Source organism: Abramis brama (assembly GCF_963993115.1).
Source record: "Abramis brama genome assembly, chromosome: 16".
In the NCBI taxonomy this organism is placed as follows: Eukaryota; Metazoa; Chordata; class Actinopteri; order Cypriniformes; family Leuciscidae; genus Abramis; species Abramis brama.
The window spans coordinates 30827674-30848926 of record NC_139978.1 but is presented as its reverse complement, the minus strand read 5'-3'; the positions used below and the strand labels follow the sequence as shown (position 1 = coordinate 30848926).

At 36.2% G+C, this 21253-nt stretch overlaps 1 protein-coding gene across 1 annotated transcript; it reads left to right on the top strand.

Annotated features, from left to right (window-relative positions):
- Nucleotides 1-700: 700 nt before the first annotated feature.
- On the top strand, nt 701-10001 carry fxn (frataxin). Its single transcript, XM_084086494.1, has 6 exons — nt 701-901; nt 1220-1303; nt 1443-1519; nt 2514-2634; nt 8719-8816; nt 9081-10001. Exons 1-6 carry the CDS (start codon nt 791-793, stop codon nt 9217-9219), a joined length of 630 nt encoding a protein of 209 aa, XP_083942620.1. The 5' UTR covers nt 701-790; the 3' UTR covers nt 9220-10001.
- Nucleotides 10002-21253: the final 11252 nt, after the last annotated feature.

The following is a 21253-nucleotide window of genomic DNA, read 5'->3' as shown; positions in this document are numbered from 1 at the left end:
GGCTTGATCTATCTATCTATCTATCTATCTATCTATCTATCTATCTATCTATCTATCTATCTATCTATCTATCTATCTATCTATCTATCTTTCTATCTATCTTTCTATCTATCTATCTATCTATCTATCTATCTATCTATCTATCTATCTATCTATTTCGGAGTTTAAATATTAACTGAGTGATATAGGCTACGTGCTGTTCTGCTATTTTTTTGCTTTTTTTTCTGTTCTTGTATTATGTTGAAAATTGTTACCCTGTTTATGCAATGCCTTTATTTTGTCTGTGTATTATTCTTGTTCTTGTATTCTATAGTTTGTATTATTAAATTGTTGTTACTCTTTTCTTGTATGTCAATTATAAAGCGCCCTTGAGCTATGGAAAGGCGCTATATAAATTATGCTGCCTTCACTTGCTATCGGAAATGTCCTACTTCCCACTTCTGAAGTCGTAATTACGAGCTCATCGCATTCAAATTTTGACTTGAGAGGGCGTTCATGTCCAATTTTTTAACTAGGAAACTAGTAGGCTATTTACGATGATTCCGATAGCACATAAAGGCAGCATTATAAAATATTACTATTATTATTATTATTTATACTTTATAATTATTTCCACTTTTTAAAAAAAAGAGGAAAAAAAAAGAGATTTAATAAAAACGAAACTCTTCCTGAATAAAACACTTTTATTTTGTTGGGACTTGTATTTTGAAATGTAACTAGGACTGTCAAAGCGGGCATATGCAATCAGACTGACTGTGACTGGCCAGATACTTGCATCCTTTTTGAAGCTATGTCAAGGTTAAGTATTATGTGTCGTTCTCTGTATCTTCTAAATTTGAGCTCCAGATGGAAATGCCACCAACAAACCTCCAGACTATCAACAATGAGCAGTGGAGTTGAAGTGAGTGAGTTTAAAACAAACATTTCCGGCATGTTAGCATGACTGAATTGCCAATATGTGCCGTGGTGTCTCATATTATATTGCCTTATTTGTCGTAAATGTCTCTTATTTGTTTATTATTATAGAGAGACAAATCTTTTGCGTAAGGACGTGACGTGACGTGACGTGACGTAACTGACTAGCATGTTTTTTTTTTTAAATTCTGGTCAAGCTGACATTTTGTCCAATTTGGATTAATTAAATAAGTGTAACTGTTTGTGTTTTAGTAGTCAGAAAAATATTTTATCTCTGTTTTGTTTATGACCCGTTTGATTTTAGTCAATATGCGGTGGTGGCAAATTTAGGAGTATTTCTTCAGCAAAGACGGTCACAAGGACCAGTGTATGGGAAGGACATACACAGGTAAAGGACTCAGACCCTTTTGTACCTTTTATGACAGAATTAAAATCTAAATGTCTAAATCAAGTATAAAAATGTATAAAGGTTTAAATTACCTGCTATCATATCCATCCATATTGTCTGATATTTCAATGTTTTTAAGTGGTTTGATGGCAGTCTGAAGAGAAGAGAACTTCATTCAAGTGCACCTCTTGGAGAAGAAAACGCGCCTCAGTTGAGGTAAATATTGTTCTGAGTGAAAAGTGTAATATTGTAATAATCACTGACTCATAGAGCACAATATTTTCAATATTTCTTTTACTTTGATCATGCATTAAGATACTGCTGGTTATGATTTATCACTGTGTTGAAAATGTGTTTATTGTACGATTGTTGTCCATCAAAAATGTTTATATTAATTGAATTTTTATTCAAAAATTATTATATATTAAATTTCTGGGTTGTGTTTTAGTGTGTAAAACTGTAAAATTGCTTTAAAATCATTAATATGCTGTTTTTATTGTACTTATTTGTTTGTATAACAAGAAATATCTCAGGAAAGTCAGCCTCCAATTATCTGTCCACATCAAATTTGTTTATATTCACATTCAAATAATACACAAGTCTAAATAGTTTAAATAAGCAACAAAGTTCTTATCATTTACAGTCTGTAATATATAGCTAAAAGTATTTTTGACACAGAAAACATTATACCATACAAACTATTTTTACTATGAGCAACTATTAATAAAACGTTTTTCATTGTTAACACTTTACAATAAGGTTTCATTTGTTAACATTAAATTACTACATTAGTTAATATGAACTAATAGTGAAAAAAATACTAGTCTTTATTAATCTTGGTTAATTTCAACATTTACATGATTAAAATCAAAAGTTATATCTAATGTATTGCTCATTGTTAATATTAGGTATGCATTAAAGGGATAGTTCACCCAAAAATAAAAATGTTGTTACAATTTATTCACCCTCATGTTATTCCATTGTATATTGAGTTTCTTTCTTCTGTTGAGCACAAAACAAGATATTCTGAAGAATGTTGGAAATCAAACAGTTGCTGGTCCCCATTGACTTCCCTAACTTTTTTTAGGGGACCTTATTGTAAAGTGTTACCTTCTCATATATTATTTATACATTAGCATCACATGCACCTATATTTTGCAATGATGGGGTACTGCTATTTTTTATTCTACAAAGTAATTGTTTTGTATAGAGAACTAACAGAGACAGAGTATGGGAGAATAGCAGATGAGACAATGGACGCATTATCAGAATATTTTGAAGACCTCACAGATGAGAACTTCACTGGAATGGACTATGACGTTGTCTTTTCTGTAAGTACACATGCCCTTATTCTCACATTCTTACATGATACAGTTTTTCTCAGTCGCTTTGGTGCATTTCTCAAATCATCCATAATATTTGCAAAGAAGTATTTGCATTCTCAAAACAATTCGTACAAATAGCACCACACATTGGATTACCTGCAAAAGCCTGTAACTTACTCAAAATCTTTAGTTCATCTCTGGAAAGTAAGTATTTATGTCAATGAACATTTCAGTGCCATCAGAATGAAAAGTCCTTGTGTCATTGTTCACAAACAAGATAGTCAAAATGCTTAGTCATGTTGTCAATAAAACACTGCACTCTGTTAGTATTACCCATAGACTGTAAAAAAAATGGACGTAGTGTCCGTGACGTCACCCGTAAGACCGTTTTTGAAGCCTAAAGTGGGCGTGGCCGACCGTCGCCATCTTGCCAGCGCATCACTCCCGAATTTATTTATTTTTACAGTCAGACAATGAGCTGAGGTAATGTGACGGCTAACAGACAGCAGACAAACGGCTAATGATGACTAAAGGCCAATTTATACTTCTGCGTCGAGTGTACGCCGTAGTGTACGTCGTAGGCTACGCACGTAGGCGACGCCGTCGTGAGCATTTATACTTCTGCGAATGTCTGTGTTGCTCTGCAGTTACACCGCCGAAACGCTAGTTGGCGCGGGTGGGTTTTAATGTTCCACTGTGTTTACATTCCTCGCGGCTGTTTTGAGTTTAGGTTTCTACGAGCAATGGCGACTGAAGGAGTCATACAGATGGCTGTATTTCCGCACTTCTTCAAGCAATCTCTCGGTCACTTGGTCTATTTCCATGGCTCTTCACTGATCTTCGGAATTTAAAAATGGCGGGCGGGCGGTGCAGAGTGCAGAAGATCATTCCGGAAATGCGTAGGAGGAAACGCAATGCTATCCAGCCGACCAATCACAGATCTTGCGGTCCGCGTCGCCGCGACGCGTAGTTACATTTTTGAGGAGGTGCGCGTCAGGGTACGGCGAAGGGTACGACGTATGGTACACGTCAATGCGTATGCTACGCCGTACCTTCTACGCGCACCCGACGCAGAAGTATAAATTGGCCTTAATGACCACAGCAGCGGGAATCCACTTGTCACTCAAAAGTGGACACACCCTTAACTATGCAGAAATTTAAGGCTTAATATAATTTAAACAGATGAGTTATAAAAAAAATTCACCCCCCTCACAGTTGTCATGAAGGGCAAAATTAGCTGTATAGACCAAAGCCACTTTTTGCCCCAGGCTGTAAACATGTTTTTTTCTGCTGTAAAGTTGGGCATTTCAACATGGGGGAGATACAGATTTGACTCACTTTTGCAGCCAGTTGATGAATTGCCGTTTAATTCACTTCCGTGTTGGTTTCAAGAGAGAGACAGGGAGGTTGCCGCTTGGTATTATCTGATGTAAACTATGGCAACAGTTTGGATGACAGTTATTGTATTGAAATGTACAAAGCTGCGCTTCTTCTGTATGCCATATATCCATTTCAAAAGTACAAATTTACACACTACTGTACGTGAGTTATTGATTGAAAGAGACTGGATATGATTCACAGTTACACTTTTACTAGTGGTCTGACAAAAAAAAACATTACAGTATTATTGTGATGTAGAAAAGAAAAAGAAATGGGGGCACAAAGGTGAAAATACAACATTAGAAAGGCAAACACAGGAAAGACCCCTTAGGCAGAACTTTGCTTTTGCATGCAGCACTGTATGAGGAATTGCAGTGCAGTCTGTCTACACCTCTTGACGTGCCAGTCTGTCGGGCCACAGATTCTCATCTACATCACAACGAATATCTTCCCTTGCAATGCAACGTGGAAAATATATTTTGGAATGTCTTATCCAACCTCTGCAGGCGTCTACTGTGATGTCCTCACAGGCTACATCCATGGCAGCCAGAAGCGTCATCTGAGTATGTGGCTGGCGATCATAGACCTTCCACCTCCATGCTGAGAAGAACTCCTCAATTGGGTTAAGGAATGGAAAATAAGGTGGGAGGAATTCCATCAGCATCCAATAGTGGGTCACAAACCATTGCCTGATGGCGTTTGAGTGATGGAATCTCACATTATCCCAAATTACCACATACTTTGGTAAATCATCTCAAAATGGACCCCTCTCATCATCAGGGATGAGAGTCCTGTAGAGGGTCTCTAAGAAGGTGAGTATATACACTTGCCAATTGAAGGTTCATGAGATGCAACTTTGAGCTATTTCAGAGAACTGGTTCCTCATTGGTTGATCTACATTCTCTTCATTAGTGAAAGTTAAGATTTACCTGCACAATTCATCAATTCATGGCACATTAACAAAAAGTCTAATAGAAATGTGTAGAAAATATGCTTGACAGTTTATGACAACTAGATCATACATTTTGCATTTAATGACTTATATGATGAACTAATGACTAGATGTTTTGAGGGGTAAGACTATTGCACAGAGAACTATTTAATATATTTTGAGCAACATGGCATTAGCAACTGATAATGTAGGAAACTGCAGACAATTGTACGTAATCAATTGCATGAATGTACAAAAGCAATCGCGACTTGTTCAAAAGAATGAGAAACTGCTTTTATGATGTGCACAAGTGACTAGATGATGTGGAGGTTGAACATGTCATTTTGAGAATTAAATTTCTGATCTGAGAAATGCACCAAAGCGACTGAGAAAAACTAAATGCCTGCAGTGCTTTTACATCTCAACTATATGAAAAGTCTGTTTTGCCTAGATGTCCAGTAGGGGTCAATGTTGGTCTAAAAACTAAAATGATTTGAAATAAGAAATGCTGTTTGCAAACGATGGCATATGATTCTTGATTGAATTGTATCTTCAGTGAGAAAATAACAGGGCAGAAAAATGAATTGATTTTAAACTAACCATTAGCAACAAAAAACATGTACAGACACAATATAGACCATTGCCTTTTACAAAAGAAAAAGAAAAATTTGCAAGATAAAAAAAAAACTATTAATTTAATTAAAATGAATTGAGTTGGTGTTTCCAGTCTTTACTTAAACACACTTTACCTGTCATGTAACCCATTTATCTAACCTTTACATCCCCAGCCTTTTTGTGGAACATTGCAATTAGGTTGTTTCTCTGTAAAGTGAAAAGGGGTCCTAAAACTTTTATGATGGTACCTTTTCTTCTTTTATAGAAAATAGGTTTGCTTGAGTGTTATTGTTGTTGAGTGCTCCCGCACAACTCCTGTAAAGAGTTCACAGCCAAAAACTGCTTTTTGTGCAGCAGCCTTTGTTGGAGAACCTTGCAGAGAAAATGCATATGTCCTGCAGGATTTATGAAGGCTACAAACACTGAGCTTTTAGTATGTTATTGTAAGACTAGACTAATGTAACTTCCAATCATTCCACACACATGCGCACACACACACACACACACACATACATAAATATATATGTATATGTGTGTGTATATATACAGTGAGGAAAATAAGTATTTGAACACCCTGCTATTTTGCAAGTTCTCCCACTTAGAAATCATGGAGGGGTCTGAAATTGTCATCGTAGGTGCATGTCCACTGTGAGAGACATAATCTAAAAAAAAAAAATCCACAAATCACAATGTATGATTTTTGTAACTATTTATTTGTATGATACAGCTGCAAATAAGTATTTGAACACCTGAGAAAATCAATGTTAATATTTGGTACAGTAGCCTTTGTTTGCAATTACAGAGGTCAAACGCTTCCTGTAGTTTTTCACCAGGTTTGCACACACTGCAGGAGGGATTTTGGCCCACTCCTCCACACAGATCTTCTCTAGATCAGTCAGGTTTCTGGGCTGTCGCTGAGAAACACGGAATTTGAGCTCCCTCCAAAGATTCTCTATTGGGTTTAGGTCTGGAGACTGGCTAGGCCACGCCAGAACCTTGATATGCTTCTTACAGAGCCACTCCTTGGTTATCCTGGCTGTGTGCTTCGGGTCATTGTCATGTTGGAAGACCCAGCCTCGACCCATCTTCAATGCTCTAACTGAGGGAAGGAGGTTGTTCCCCAAAATCTCGCAATGCATGGCCCCGGTCATCCTCTCCTTAATACAGTGCAGTCGCCCTGTCCCATGTGCAGAAAAACACCCCCAAAGCATGATGCTACCACCCCCATGCTTCACAGTAGGGATGGTGTTCTTGGGATGGTACTCATCATTCTTCTTCCTCCAAACACGTTTAGTGGAATTATGACCAAAAAGTTCTATTTTGGTCTCATCTGACCACATGACTTTCTCCCATGACTCCTCTGGATCATCCAAATGGTCATTGGCAAACTTAAGACGGGCCTTGACATGTGCTGGTTTAAGCAGGGGAAACTTCCGTGCCATGCATGATTTCAAACCATGACGTCTTAGTGTATTACCAACAGTAACCTTGGAAACGGTGGTCCCAGCTCTTTTCAGGTCATTGACCAGCTCCTCCCGTGTAGTTCTGGGCTGATTTCTCACCTTTCTTAGGATCATTGAGACCCCACGAGGTGAGATCTTGCATGGAGCCCCAGTCCGAGGGAGATTGACAGTCATGTTTAGCTTCTTCCATTTTCTAATGATTGCTCCAACAGTGGACCTTTTTTCACCAAGCTACTTGGCAATTTCCCCGTAGCCCTTTCCAGCCTTGTGGAGGTGTACAATTTTGTCTCTAGTGTCTTTGGACAGCTCTTTGGTCTTGGCCATGTTAGTAGTTGGATTCTTACTGATTGTATGGGGTGGACAGGTGTCTTTATGCAGCTAACGACCTCAAACAGGTGCATCTAATTTAGGATAATAAATGGAGTGGAGGTGGACATTTTAAAGGCAGACTAACAGGTCTTTGAGGGTCAGAATTCTAGCTGATAGACAGGTGTTCAAATACTTATTTGCAGCTGTATCATACAAATAAATAGTTAAAAAAATCATATATTGTGATTTCTGATTTTTTTTTTTTTAGATTATGTCTCTCACAGTGGACATGCACCTACGATGACAATTTCAGACCCCTCCATGATTTCCAAGTGGGAGAACTTGCAAAATAGCAGGGTGTTCAAATACTTATTTTCCTCACTGTATATATATATATATATATATATATATACATATATATACATATATATATATCTGTCTCGAACCCAGTGAATGATTAAGTCCTTGCACTTGTTCCATTTAAGCATCTGGCGGGTGGCCAGCAGGCCCTGCTGACAGATTGATTGGTCATTCACGCTCCTCGCTCTCCTCTGGCTGGATAAATGTCAGGCGGTGAGCTTCCTGTCAGCTACTTGTTCTAAGCAGCTTGTTTTTACACCTCTATGCAGCCGGCAAACACTGTGCTGGTGTTTTCAACTGTGGTATACGTAGTAGCCTCACAGTGAACAAATTCTCTTTTTGCACACTGACTCTGTTGCTACAGTTGATATGATATAATGATACCACAACCCTTTACATTAAACATTCGGACAGCTGCAAGTCAAGGTTTGGTTGACAAATTGAGCCATGTTCCCAATGCTTGGCCTCGGATATGACTATACATTCACACATGTTTAGATCATCTTTTTCGAGGTTTTCATATACATTGTATCACCATCATTTTGTTCTTTAAGAATTCTGAACCAGTGGTGTTTTAGGCATCAGTTTAATGGTACAAATAGTTTGTGGTTTAATTGATCAGTTTTTTAGGTTTGTATTTTTAATTTTTTTATTTTTTAGGATAATTATCTGTGAAAAAATTAGTACACCCCTTGTATTTATTAATTTATTCATCTCTGTTTTATTTATCTATTTTAAATGTTGGCATATTGATACTCAAACTTAATTTGGACTGCATTGATGGGTGAAAGTGATTATAATTAATTAAAAACATTTTATTTTTATAAAAATGTCTACAGAAATGAGAAACAAATAAGTGCACCCCTACGTTTTATTTTTTTTAATATTTTGCAATTATGATAAGTTTAATTGTTAAATATTTGTAAAAAGAATCTCTTTCAGGTTGTTCTCTCTGTCAATGCTGCTGTTTCAATGTTAAAGCCACAGACTGAAGCTCTCACACATTTACATGTGTGTTAAATGTCTTAACAGAGTGGTGTGCTGACGGTGAAAGTTGGCTCTGACCACGGCACATACGTTATCAACAAACAGACACCCAACCGACAGATTTGGCTTTCGTCGCCGACAAGGTTAGACTGTCATTTGTTGATGTTCGTATGTAATGCTTAACTGTGTTTAATCTGTTTTATGTAAAAGAATGAGAATTAAATCAGCAAATTTCTTGATAACATGTTTTACTTTGTATTACTTAGTGTCAGTATTTTGTATTCTTTAACTGAGTGGCATTAGAAATGCTAGTTATTGAATTACATATTAACAGTGTGATATAATGAGAGCAAATATATGTTCAGTTTTCCGCTTTATCAGACATTTCTGAATGTTTCCTTTCTCAGTGGGCCAAAGCGCTACGATTGGACGGGGGAGCGATGGGTGTACGCTCACGATGGCGTGACATTGCACAGTCTGCTCTCCAAAGAGTTGTCTGTCATCTTCAAATCGAATATAGACCTGTCGTATCTCATCCATTCATGATGAGAACAATTTGAAAAACAGACACCGTTATTGATCTTTTCCTCGCCGTGATCTTAACAAGTTACTACTGTAGCCAATGCTCAAAAAACCTATTAGGCTGGCTTGATATTTTTTATGGTTTATATATACCCATTGTTCACAGACCTCAAATTGCCCAAAAAAGCTCAAAAAGTATAGACCACAGATAAACTGCAGGGAGGATTCATTACTTGGTTGGATTAAAGAGATCACGTTTAATGGCTCTTAAACCTGAATAAGACAAATGGTCACAGATTGTTTTTCGGAGGCTGTATTTATCTGTAGCATTTTGCACGCCTGGCCCTGGGTGAACTAGAGGCTGCTGGGTAGATGCAGGAAAAGAAGAGGATTACGACTGACAGATGGAGAAGTTCTTGCTCTAAAAGCCCCCGGACATAGCCTTTATTTAAGAGTTATCTGTGAATAACGGCATCGCTCTCCGATCATATTCCTCAGAGCTTTACCACCACCCTCGGATGATTTAAAAATACCAGCCCAATTTAGCATCAACCCACCCGTCAGTTAAAGCGGTGTCATTAACTCTGGTGATACAACATCGGTCATTACTCCAGACGCCTCTTAACATAATAGCCCATATATCGCAACATTAACTTGATGCGCTGTCCATGCAAATGTTGAAATGTGAGATGTATTTAATCAGGTTGTATGTGATGAAACAGTAGCACATCTCCCGCAGTGTTGATGTCTCTGTCCATTGATGCTTATGTAAATATAATGTTAAATAAATTGTAATGTTTGTTTTATTTTCATTGTATTCATGTTATAGTTTTATTTTTTATTATTATTAATTATAATTATTATTCATGATTAAAATATGAATGTATTAAAATAATAATACTTGGTTGCTTTTTATTAATTAAGTAATGAAATGTTCAAAGACAATGTTCTAGGCCATTTTCTTTAGATGGTTTTCAGTAGTTTAAATTTTAGCATTGTATTATTATTATTATTATAATGATTATGGTTATTATTAATACATGCTAAAATGATAATTCTTAGTTGTTTTTATATAAAAAAAAATTATTTGCCTTCTTTGTCTTATATTTATATAGGTTGTTATATAGACAATGTTTTAGACCAATATATTCGGTTTTCAATAATTTCATTTTTAACATTGTATTATTATTTATTAAAATATTATTTTATCACATTATCATTAAAATATTATTATTATTATTATTATTATTATTATTATTAGAAATAATAATGTATTATTTTGAGTGATTATGATTTATTAATACATGTTAAAATAATATTTGGGTGTTTTTTATTTTATTTATTTGTGCAAGACAATGTTTTAGATCAATATCTTTAGACCGGTTTTCAGTCATAAGTTTAATTTCTGTATGGCATTAAAATATTATTATTATTAAAAATAATTATTATTTTAAGTGATTATGATTTATTAACACAGTTTAAAATAATAATATTTGGGTGTTTTTTTTATTTATTTTTTATTTGTGCAAGACAATGTTTTAGACCGGTTTTCAGTCATAAGTTTAATTTCGGGAGGTGTTTGAGAATCTGAGTCTGCCTTGATATCTGCAACTGATTTCAGTGTTAGCTACACTTTGATATGAAGATTCGAGACCAATTACTTTGAGATAAGCCTCTCATATAAATTGCACCAGCTGCTTTTAAATCTTTGTGAAAGCTGTAACACTTTGAGCTAAAGTGTCCTTTAAGATGCCAGATTATTCCCAGTATTAATGGCACCTAATTATGATACGAGCAGCCGTTGAATCAGAGCTCACGGCTGATGATAAACACTTTGAGCATCTTTTCTCTCTTTGTCCAGACATGAATATGCAAATGTCTATTATAGAGCTCGAATCACAGGCCCAAAAATAGCATGAAGTTTCCATGGGAACATGAATTTATCACTGAACTCTGATGTCAATTGAGTGGTTTTGCTCCAAACAAGCAAAGGAAGTCTGAAAGATTCCCAGAGCTCACGCACGTTTTACTGTCATTTCAGCCTTGTTGCTGGACATCAGACATCGCCCTCGGTAGAGCGTTTCTCAGAAGGACATCATCTAATGTAAACATTCTGGACTAACATGAAAGCGTGGGGCTAAAAATACAATGTGACCTGGAAAAATTAACCTATGTCAAGCAACATTTAGATGCATGCCCTTAAACACTTATCTGATGACGCAATCATGGAATTTTTTTTTTTGTGTGTGTGCATTTGCTAATTGAGGATTCGTTTTTCTAAAGAAGAAGAAAAAGGAACTATTCTTCAATTCAGGTGAGTCTTGTCTTTTCTTTTTTGCTCTTTTACTCAGTCAACATCAATGCCATGAATCAGACAAAAGGCCTGATGCACTTCAGATGACTCAACTGCACTGCGTAGAGATCATGTGGGATGCTTGGAATTAATTCCACATCAAAAGAAACTGGTTAATTAGAATTTGTTGGATGTTAATAAGCACAGAATCTGTACATGTCATTCCTTTGTTGTTGCAATCCATGGTTTTGCATAGTTATCAAAGAGATTTCTAATATTCAAATAGCAATTTTGGTCTGCTTTGTAAAAGCCTGTTCTCAAAGTAAAAAATAATAATAACTTTATTCTTGTTATTGCACTGTTATATATATCACAATTGCAAATGTTATATCTCACAATTGTCACTTCATATCATGATATATCACATTTTAAGATAAAAAGAATGAATTTTTCCATTCATTTTCTTGTTAAAGAGTTACTGGTATAAGCCATGAACCAAGCCAATCAGCTACGAGTCTACGAGGTGAGTTACAACACTACAAACTTTGATTTGAACCAAAAAAGTATTTGAAAATCGGACTAAAGAGCTCTTTTGGTGCGTTTTGCTTTTTCGACTCTGATTGGTGGAATTTTCTCCACCAATTCCACTGTAAAACAGAATTAATTTCAGTTTAAATAATTTGGTCTGGCGGCTTACCATTGATTAACAATATCGTAGTTCACAGCATGCTGTCTTTTTTTAAGGTTTATAAGTTATCGTTAAAATGAATTTCGAACAAATGACAAAGAAGAACAAAAAAATAGCATACATATAGACATTTGTACATTATCCTAAAATCTGTCAAAATATCCATTTCAATTAGTCAGCCACCACTGATTTAAAAATCAATTAAAAAGCTTTTTTTAAATTAAACTTTCACAATTGGATTATTGATCATCTTAACTCATTTGGTGGTCAAATTACACCTACATTTATGTTTAATGTCTGTTTTTAATTTATAAAGTATCCCAAATGACAAATGGTAACTGTTTCATGAGGACTGGAGGAATCGAATCTTTTGTGTGAGACAGCAGAGTCTAGAGCTGTCACAGACCTGAAGAAAATTGAGACAAATTGCTGCATTCACCGGAAATTGGAGAGATTAATTTCTCATCTTCGACAGACTCTGGAGCACTCGTATCTACAAAGCAGGGCGAACAGTTTTTGCTTCTATTGTGAATCCTCCTTGAGATAGCATCTGAAGGATAATCTGAGAAGGACCTTATCTTTCTATATAAAAGCGGCTCTCGCTACTTTATCTGTCTGTCTACTCTAGAGCACATTCAATATATTATAAGCAAACAAGGTGCAATGAGACCCTGAAATGAGACACTGACACAGTGTCTTACTACTGTAAGTGTTTTTGACCGAACCAAAACATTGCTTTCTATAGCATTCAGCTTAACAATCTATTATGTCATAATTACTGCAACACTATTACTATTGCTCAACACCGTTTGACTTGTCGAGGAGGGTTGTGTTATTACTTTTTTTTTCTAAAACTTCAATTTTAACCTGGAGGATAAAATATATAGTCTTACAGACAGACTTCAAAGCTGCAGTAAGCGATTTCTGAGAAATGCTGTTGAAAGCGAGCACCACAACACACTTGTAGCCAATCAGCAGTAGGGGGCGTGTCCACTGCAGAGTGAGCAAGAGCAAGAATGACTGTAGAAAGAGAGATGGCTGAGAGACATTACAAAGAGAAAAGGTCAGAGGAATATCACTGGGAAAAGAAGGGTTATGATGTTGTTCTGTAACTGATCACGATTTCCTGTTCTTCACCATTTTAATTAACTTCTGAATTTCACTAGTTAATTTCAATGGTTCTGTGACACGAGCGACTTTTACACTTGTTGTCACTATAGCTATTATTTTATTTACTCACCAAAACACTCACATTAATCACATTTGGCCTTTGTCAATTGTCACCTGATCAGACAGCATGGAAGTGTGAGCATGGAAGTAGTTATACACAAATATTGGAGGTAAAACCTCTTTTTTTCCTCTTTTTAACCTGCATGTCTAAAAAAAATTAATTCCCTGTTAGGGTCCTGATTAGCATAATTTTCAAGGATCCCAAGAGATTGCTCAAGTCATGTTAACTGCCTCTCTAGATTCTGCCTCTCTTGCCCTAGACATAACGTAGCAAAGGTGACATTGCAGTAAGCTTGGTTTTTAAAAGCTAAAGGAGCAGCTCTCAATAAATAGCCTAGGCCTACTCTATTAGCTTCAGACGATTCTCAAGGCCGCAAGTCAATATGGAACCGTGGAATAAGGATGAGCTCCCCTGTCCTGAAGCTGTTAATATGACACATGAGACATGACCAAGAGGATGTGGTGGTCTGGCATGATTTTCTAGACTTTGTTTTTTCTAGACATTCTGATATCAACAGTCAGTTTAATCACCATTCTATATCAATGCGCTGTTTTCAATGACGCACACAAACGCAACGTAATTCGCGCTGTTTTTATTGACGCACTCTCACGCGCATACAGAAACGTATCGCTGCCCCACGACTTTTGTTTATAAATTAGTTTCGCTACTGAATTGCTACATTATATTTCTCAGCAACGAGGGGATACCATCGCTGGTTTTAAAGTTATTAAACTCAGCTTCGTTGAGAGAGACCAACAGACAGGTAATTCAGACATAGGCCTACTTCTCCAGTCTCGCTCTCTCGGTCTATCTCTCAATCGATAATGAATTCAAATAAATGCTTTAATTCGTCCATTGAAATAAATATCATCTTACACACTACTTTATCTCTGTGTCTGATTCAAAGCGGGCATAATCTAGCTCTAACAAGCCCTAACTGACGAAAATAACCGTCATTTTTACCCTTCCGGTCAAATATTGCGCAGCCTGCAAATATCAATAACAGCTGGTCAGTGCTGGCAAATGATGACCGTGCTATAAGCGGCATAATCCACGGCTAGCTGTGCTTTAAACGATTTGAATGCACTCTGCGGAGGCAACATTAAAACATTTTTTTCCGTCAATAAACAACACATCTTGCCGTGGATTATCCCTTACTTATCATGTTGTACCTTGTATTTTCAGGTCCTCCAAACTTTTGAGTAGGCTAGGCTATATTATCGTGTGCTTAGATGACCTTCCATTTAGTGTTTCTCTGAGATACGAGTGTGGAGCGAGTCAAAGAGGAACATTTATCAGCACTAGGAGGTCAGAGGCGAGACAGTGTTGAGTAAAGGAACAAACCCCCCACTAAAGTCAAGGTGAGAATGAGATGTTACATCTTACAAGACCAAAACACTCTACAAGAGATGAGTTTTCTTACTATGCTGGACAAGACACCCTATCTAGGGTGCTTTCCTTTATGAAGTGATTGTGCTTTTGAACAACATGTGAGCTTCATTATATTTAGAGATGCACAATATTGATACCCTATCAGTTTATAAGAATCAATATTGGATATGTAGGCTAATTGTCCATGCTCATTTACCCAATTTTTACATTTAGATTAAGATTACCTTAGCCATCATCTTAACCCCTTAAGTGTCACCCCCCTTTTATTGAATAGAAATGAAAATTCACATTCCGAACTTAAATGGTTGTAATTCAAGAATGCTTTGGAATATAGACGTAAGATTGGTCTTGTTTTAAAGAAGACATAGCCTAATCTTTTAAAATGCTACTATTTTAATAACATTAAAAATTAAGTGTTTAGTAGGTATCAAAATGAATATCCAGTTTACATACCTACATTAAAAAACTTAGATGCATATATTCACTTGTAGCGTTTAAAATATTTTTGTGTGTTTTTTATTTATTTAGACATTATAGAATTAACATTGTTAACATTAAAATCAGCCACAAATAATTAACTTAATAATTAATTAAATAATAATTATCTTAATATTAGTGCATCTCTAATATATATTCATTAAATCTTTAGCAAGTCTCAAAATTAATATCCATTTTTCTTACTGTACATTATAATGTTGCGATGCCGAAATTCACTTGTATCATTTAAAATTATCGGTTTTATTTTGTAGTCTTATTTTTAATTTATTTAGACAAAATTGTGTAGAATTATAAACCAGGAATTTTATGTCAATGTTAATGACATTGAAATTATTAATTGCTTTTTCATGTTGGCCACAATTTTTATATTAGTTTGTTCCTATTTATATAATTTTTTTTGTCAGATACAGTACATATTTTTTAGGGCTCTTAAAAATACGAAATGGATTTATATTTTTCCTCTGTCTGTTGCCTTTGGAATCAGGATAGTCGCTAGTGAAGGTCTTGATTGGGCAGGTCTACCTGGAGAAGACGATCTGTTAGCAATAGCATTCCCATTCATCTTAATGGCAGCTGCTCAGCTGGTTCTGGGCCCCCTGGAAATAAATGATTTGAAATCTGGCAAACCTTGAGCAGATTTATGGTGATTAGTCCCCACTGAGGTGTCCATCAAATGAACCCTATGAAAACGTTCATTACCCAAGGCCCTTTTGAAGTAGTTATTTTCGAGCGCTTGTGGCCGCCATGATTGTTCTCCATTCGAAGTCCTCGGCGTAGGCATCATTTACGTCATTTGGAGCGCTATTGGTGGTATGACAGGTGCCGTGCGCACTTTGATATTTAATGGAGACGCATGAGACTATAGCAGCTCTGTGGTTTAATACATCATTTAGAAGTTACCCAGTGGAATTGGCTCTCCGCTCAAGATGAATGTAACAGTGTGCTAATATGAAAGTGTGAGGAGACACACACTATGCACATATTTGGATATCAAGTGTTTGTGACTCTGACAGGGATATTAAATTATGTTTAGACATGAGAAGTAATTTGGTAGCACAGCTGATAAAGATCCTCTGTGGTGGTGAGTATTGACTAGTTGAAGTCATCTATCATGAAGCTCAACCTTTGCCTTCCTTGATTTAATCATGGGGTTATCACAAATTGTAGAGCAAATTGTTAAAGGTGAAGGTGTAAAAGTATTTGTTTTACTCAAAGACACTTTAAACACAGAGACTGGGGCAAGTTGTCACTTTTTTATACAAGTGTATATTTCTCAGACTAGGTTTATTTTTGAAAGTCAGTTTTAGTATAAACACACATACAACAGTCTTGGTATGGAATATTTCACCATTCTTGATGAGAAAAAAAAAGCTACTTTTCATTTAACACACATTGGACCTCATTAACAAAACCACATGCAGAACACATTTGTGTAAATAATTAATTAATCCATTCTTGCATAAATTGTTGCATGTAATTGAAAGTGACAATTTATGTAAGAACAGTTTTGCAAACAATGCACACAGCGATTCATTCTACTCATGTTTCAAGTCCAGTGATTGTGGGGCATGTTGTCACAATAGAAACACTGATTTGAGAAGAATAACTATAAAATATTGTCTCAAGTAAAAATAAAATAAGCTTTCACGTAATATCTTCATCAATAGGCTGTTAATACCTTTCCAGAATTTTTTTTACAACTTGCTCCAATACATTTAAATGTGTTGGTTTAAAAGAGATTTTAACTCGTGATGTGTCTGAATCTAAAATACAAAACCACTGCTAGAAGGAATTCATTCTCAAAAGGACTTTTGCCCTTGTGACAACTAGCCCCGGTCTTCCCTATATAGCTAGGTAGAAAGCAAATACCCCTTGTATAAAGTCATGACAGTGCTTACATACGTGTTCTGCTGAAAGTGCATGTGAAACAGCTTGTATTACGCTGATCTCATCAGTACCCATCCTAGTGAGGTGGTGTTCATTCGGCCAGTAGAACACTTATAAGAGTTCATTTGTTCCCTTCAATCCCATAATTCCATATTTCATCATCAGAATGATGCCGTAACACTTTTTACACCCTCAGTCTCACAGCAGCAGTGTACAGTAAGCCATGTCGGAATAGAGCCAAAGGGCTGCTTTAATTGGCCAAAAACAGCAGCTCAAGGTTGCAGCGATGGATTTTTATTTTGTCCTTGACACTCCTCCCCCTCGCTGAGTAGCCAGCTGATGTGTTAGTCTCATTCGCTCTTTATAGGAGAACATATCTGAAGGTTGTGCCTTTTGTTTAGTGCTACACACACCACCTGAACACTTGTGCCTCATTCCTGTAGTTTAGAGCTTGCACAATAACTCCATTATCGGTAAGCGCACTGCATGATTTAGCCATGTAGCTAATGTACCTGGAATATCATCTTTTGCAGTATAGGCTGTTGTTGTTAAGTATATAACTTATTGCTTGTTGGGTTTTATGGAAGTTTTCATAATGCAAGAGCTCCAATGATACAAGAGCTTTCAAATATCAGTCACTAGCAAAACATCTGCTATAATATAATATCATGAAAGATTTGCAATTGGCACCTCTGTTCAAAAGTAAATGGAGAAAGATGCTTGTTTTAGCCGCATATTGGTATGTTAACTTTCCATCATTTACCAGTAGACTAACTAGTCCATAATAACCAGCCAAAACTGACCCCCCACACTTACATTAAACCTAACCTTAAAATCTGATTAGCTGATGTAATTACAGGACTAGCTGGGATGTTGATTCAGAACACATCCTACTTGAATGAATCACTTTATGCATTTTGCAGTCAGATATTTGCATATTTTGCATATTTTTGTCCTATCGGTGCTGTATCAATTGATTTTAGCAGTGATTAGTTCACAGCCTGATATCAACACAAGCAGATAATTGTCACCCATTTGCTTTTCAGCTTTTAGCGGTTGTAATGAAAGGAGTAATCAGCACATCCTCAGGGTGCTCACACTAATTAAAGAGGCAGAGTGTTGTGAAGGGTCACCTCTGTCAGTGGCATTGAACCAACACAGATAGAGTTCAGTCCTGTGACTGCTTTCATGATACACACAGTAGCTCTGTCATCATCTACTGTACAGTGTTTCTGTATTGCTTTAATTGCTCTTTGATTGAGTTTGATCTTAGTTCACCCAAAAATGTTTCGTTTAAATTATTACATTTCTATAACATTGCATCCTTCGCATGGGCATTTAATATTTTTGGACTTTTCAATGTGAGTTGAATTTATTTTTGGCCCATTTTACCAAGAAAACCTGCTTAATAATCAAGCACATCTAAATATAAGGCGATTTTCACTTCCAGCCCTCGTTAACAATGATATATTACTTAGAAATGTTTATTTATATATATATATATATATATATATATATATATATATATATATATTTATTATTATTATTATTATTATTATTATTATTATATTCTTTTTCTTTTCTTTTTTTAACATTGAATAAAATTTTTGGTTGCCATTAAACAGCACTAACTCATAATAACAGTGCACCAAACCACTTTGTTAAGAGTGGTTTGGTTTTGCTCTTTAATCACAATTGTAGACCTTAATCAGAGTAGTGCCATATACAATTTTTGACAGGAATGAAAAAAAGGCTTTTTTTTACAGCTTGTGATGAAATGTTATGCATAATGTATGTCAACGCCTGTGTGTTGGGTGTTTAAAGGGCAGATTTTATTTACCCTGATGAAACACTTCAATTGCCTGCTGTCACTGCAAATTCTCAATCTGAATGCGAGTTCATGCTGTATATTTCAGTTTACTTAAATCAAAGTTAGTGCATGTGGAGAAATGACTCTGATGCATGAAGGTCTCCAATGTTCCTCAGCGGGACGTCTGTAATGTCACAGCGGGAGCTCGTTGGTCAATGCTTAAGCTTCATATTTGCATGCCAATGCAAGTGCTTAATATTTCCAAGTGTCTCAGCATTGATTGATTTAGCAAAATCAGAGTTGCACATGTGCGAGCAGACCTGAGCCAAATGCACAGCCATGCTCTCATAATACTGCTGACACCAGACCAGCTGACTCCTAGCAAGAGGATCATGACTTGTAATCAAATGAGGATGATCCCCGCGCCAACACACACACACTCTCTCTCTCACTCTCTCTCTCTCTTTCTGTCCCTTCCTAACCCTTTTCCATCTTTGTCTTTCTCTCCTTAATGTTGTTTGTGTTGTATATGAGATTGACCTTGTAAATATCCATGCAATGCTATGCATGTTATTGATCTGAATGAATCTGGAAACACTTTTCAGGCTATTGGATGCATCCGATCATCTTTTTAGTAGAATCGTTGGTATTATTGCATTTTTGTTTCAGTATGGTGCTTGCTATTACCGTTGCTCATAAATCAACCGTCAAATTAAAAGCATAGTTCACCCAAAAAAGCTGAAATTTTCAGCTTGTATTACTCCAGTCTTCAGTGTCACATGATCCTTCAGAAATAATTCTAATATGCTGGTTTGCTGCTCAAGAAGCATTTTGTTGTTATTATTATTATCATCAATGTTCAAAACAGTTGTGCTTCATATTTTTGTGGAAACTGTGAAACATTTTTTTCATGATTCTTTGATGTAAAGGAAGTTCACATTTTTTATGTTTTTGCTGCCTGATCAATTTAGTGCATCCTTGCTCAATAAAAGTATTAATTTCTTTAAAAAAAAAAAAAAAACACCTTTCTAGTCCACTTAGAAAAGTACTGCAATACCACATCTGTTCAAAAATGAAATTTCTGTCATCACTTACTCATCCTCATGTCGTTCCAAACCTCTGTGAGTTTCTTTCTTTTGTGGAACACAAAAAGATATTTCGAAGAACGTTGGCTTCCAGTGTATGAACAAAACAAGAAATCAAATTCTCAAAATATCTACTTTAATGTTTCACGGAAGAAAGTAAGTCATACAGGTTTGGAAGGGTGAGTAAATGTGACAAAATGTATTTTGGATGAACTGTCCCTTTAAATAAGTCCAGAACAAGTTGTGCACCTATAATTATATTATTCATTCTTAGGTTTAGAGCTTTTGAAAACCTACTAATCCTAAGCATGAATAATGCGTGGCCTTAGCATGTATCACTTATAATTCTGAACAAATGCGTTGTCTGGTCAGAGCTGCACGGCATATTCTCTAGCACCTAATGCAGTCATCCATGCATTAAGGATTATGGTTATTAAATCATAGCCTATTACTTCCGTAACATTATAAGCTTTTATGGATTTTTATGTGTGTGAGAAAATGCTTTCAAATCCTTTCATTGCCAACGGCTCATTGTGATACATCTGTGCGGCCAAAAACAGACCTATTCATAGAATTAATTCATGGAATTTTTCCCCCGTCTCACCTCGAGCTCTTTGACAGCGAAATCCCACTTTGTGCTTGTAACCAACGCGTACATAATCCGTCCACACAGACTGCCATCGAGTAATTTCATTTCCAAAGCTCACGCTGGCTCAGTGCCTACAACCCTGACAAGTGATTACTCATCCTACGTTTTTTTACTTTGTGTTACACGTGGCCTAGGCTGTGCGTACATGCGCGTACACTCATTTGGGTTTAACTAGGCCTGGTTGAGCTCATAACCATGCTTGTAACCATGTCCATCCCTGTTCGCCCTGTCCATAGCTGTTCGTCTGAATGGGAGAAGAGAGGGAACAGGGAGAGAGGCGGTGTGTTGTCTTGCGGGGTCATTGTTAAACTCACGTAAGGGCTTTTTGAGCCGCAGTTACGGATTAAAGAGAATGGAGAATCTGTATTATCTCCCTGGGCTTAGTAACACAATTATCCCTCTAGTCCGTTTTCATTTGTCTAATGTTATAAAGGTCTTCTCTGAATTATGTAAGGATAACAGCCACACAAATCTCCAAATTAATGTCTTTTTCCTTTTTTAAAGACAAAAGACATGTATGGACAA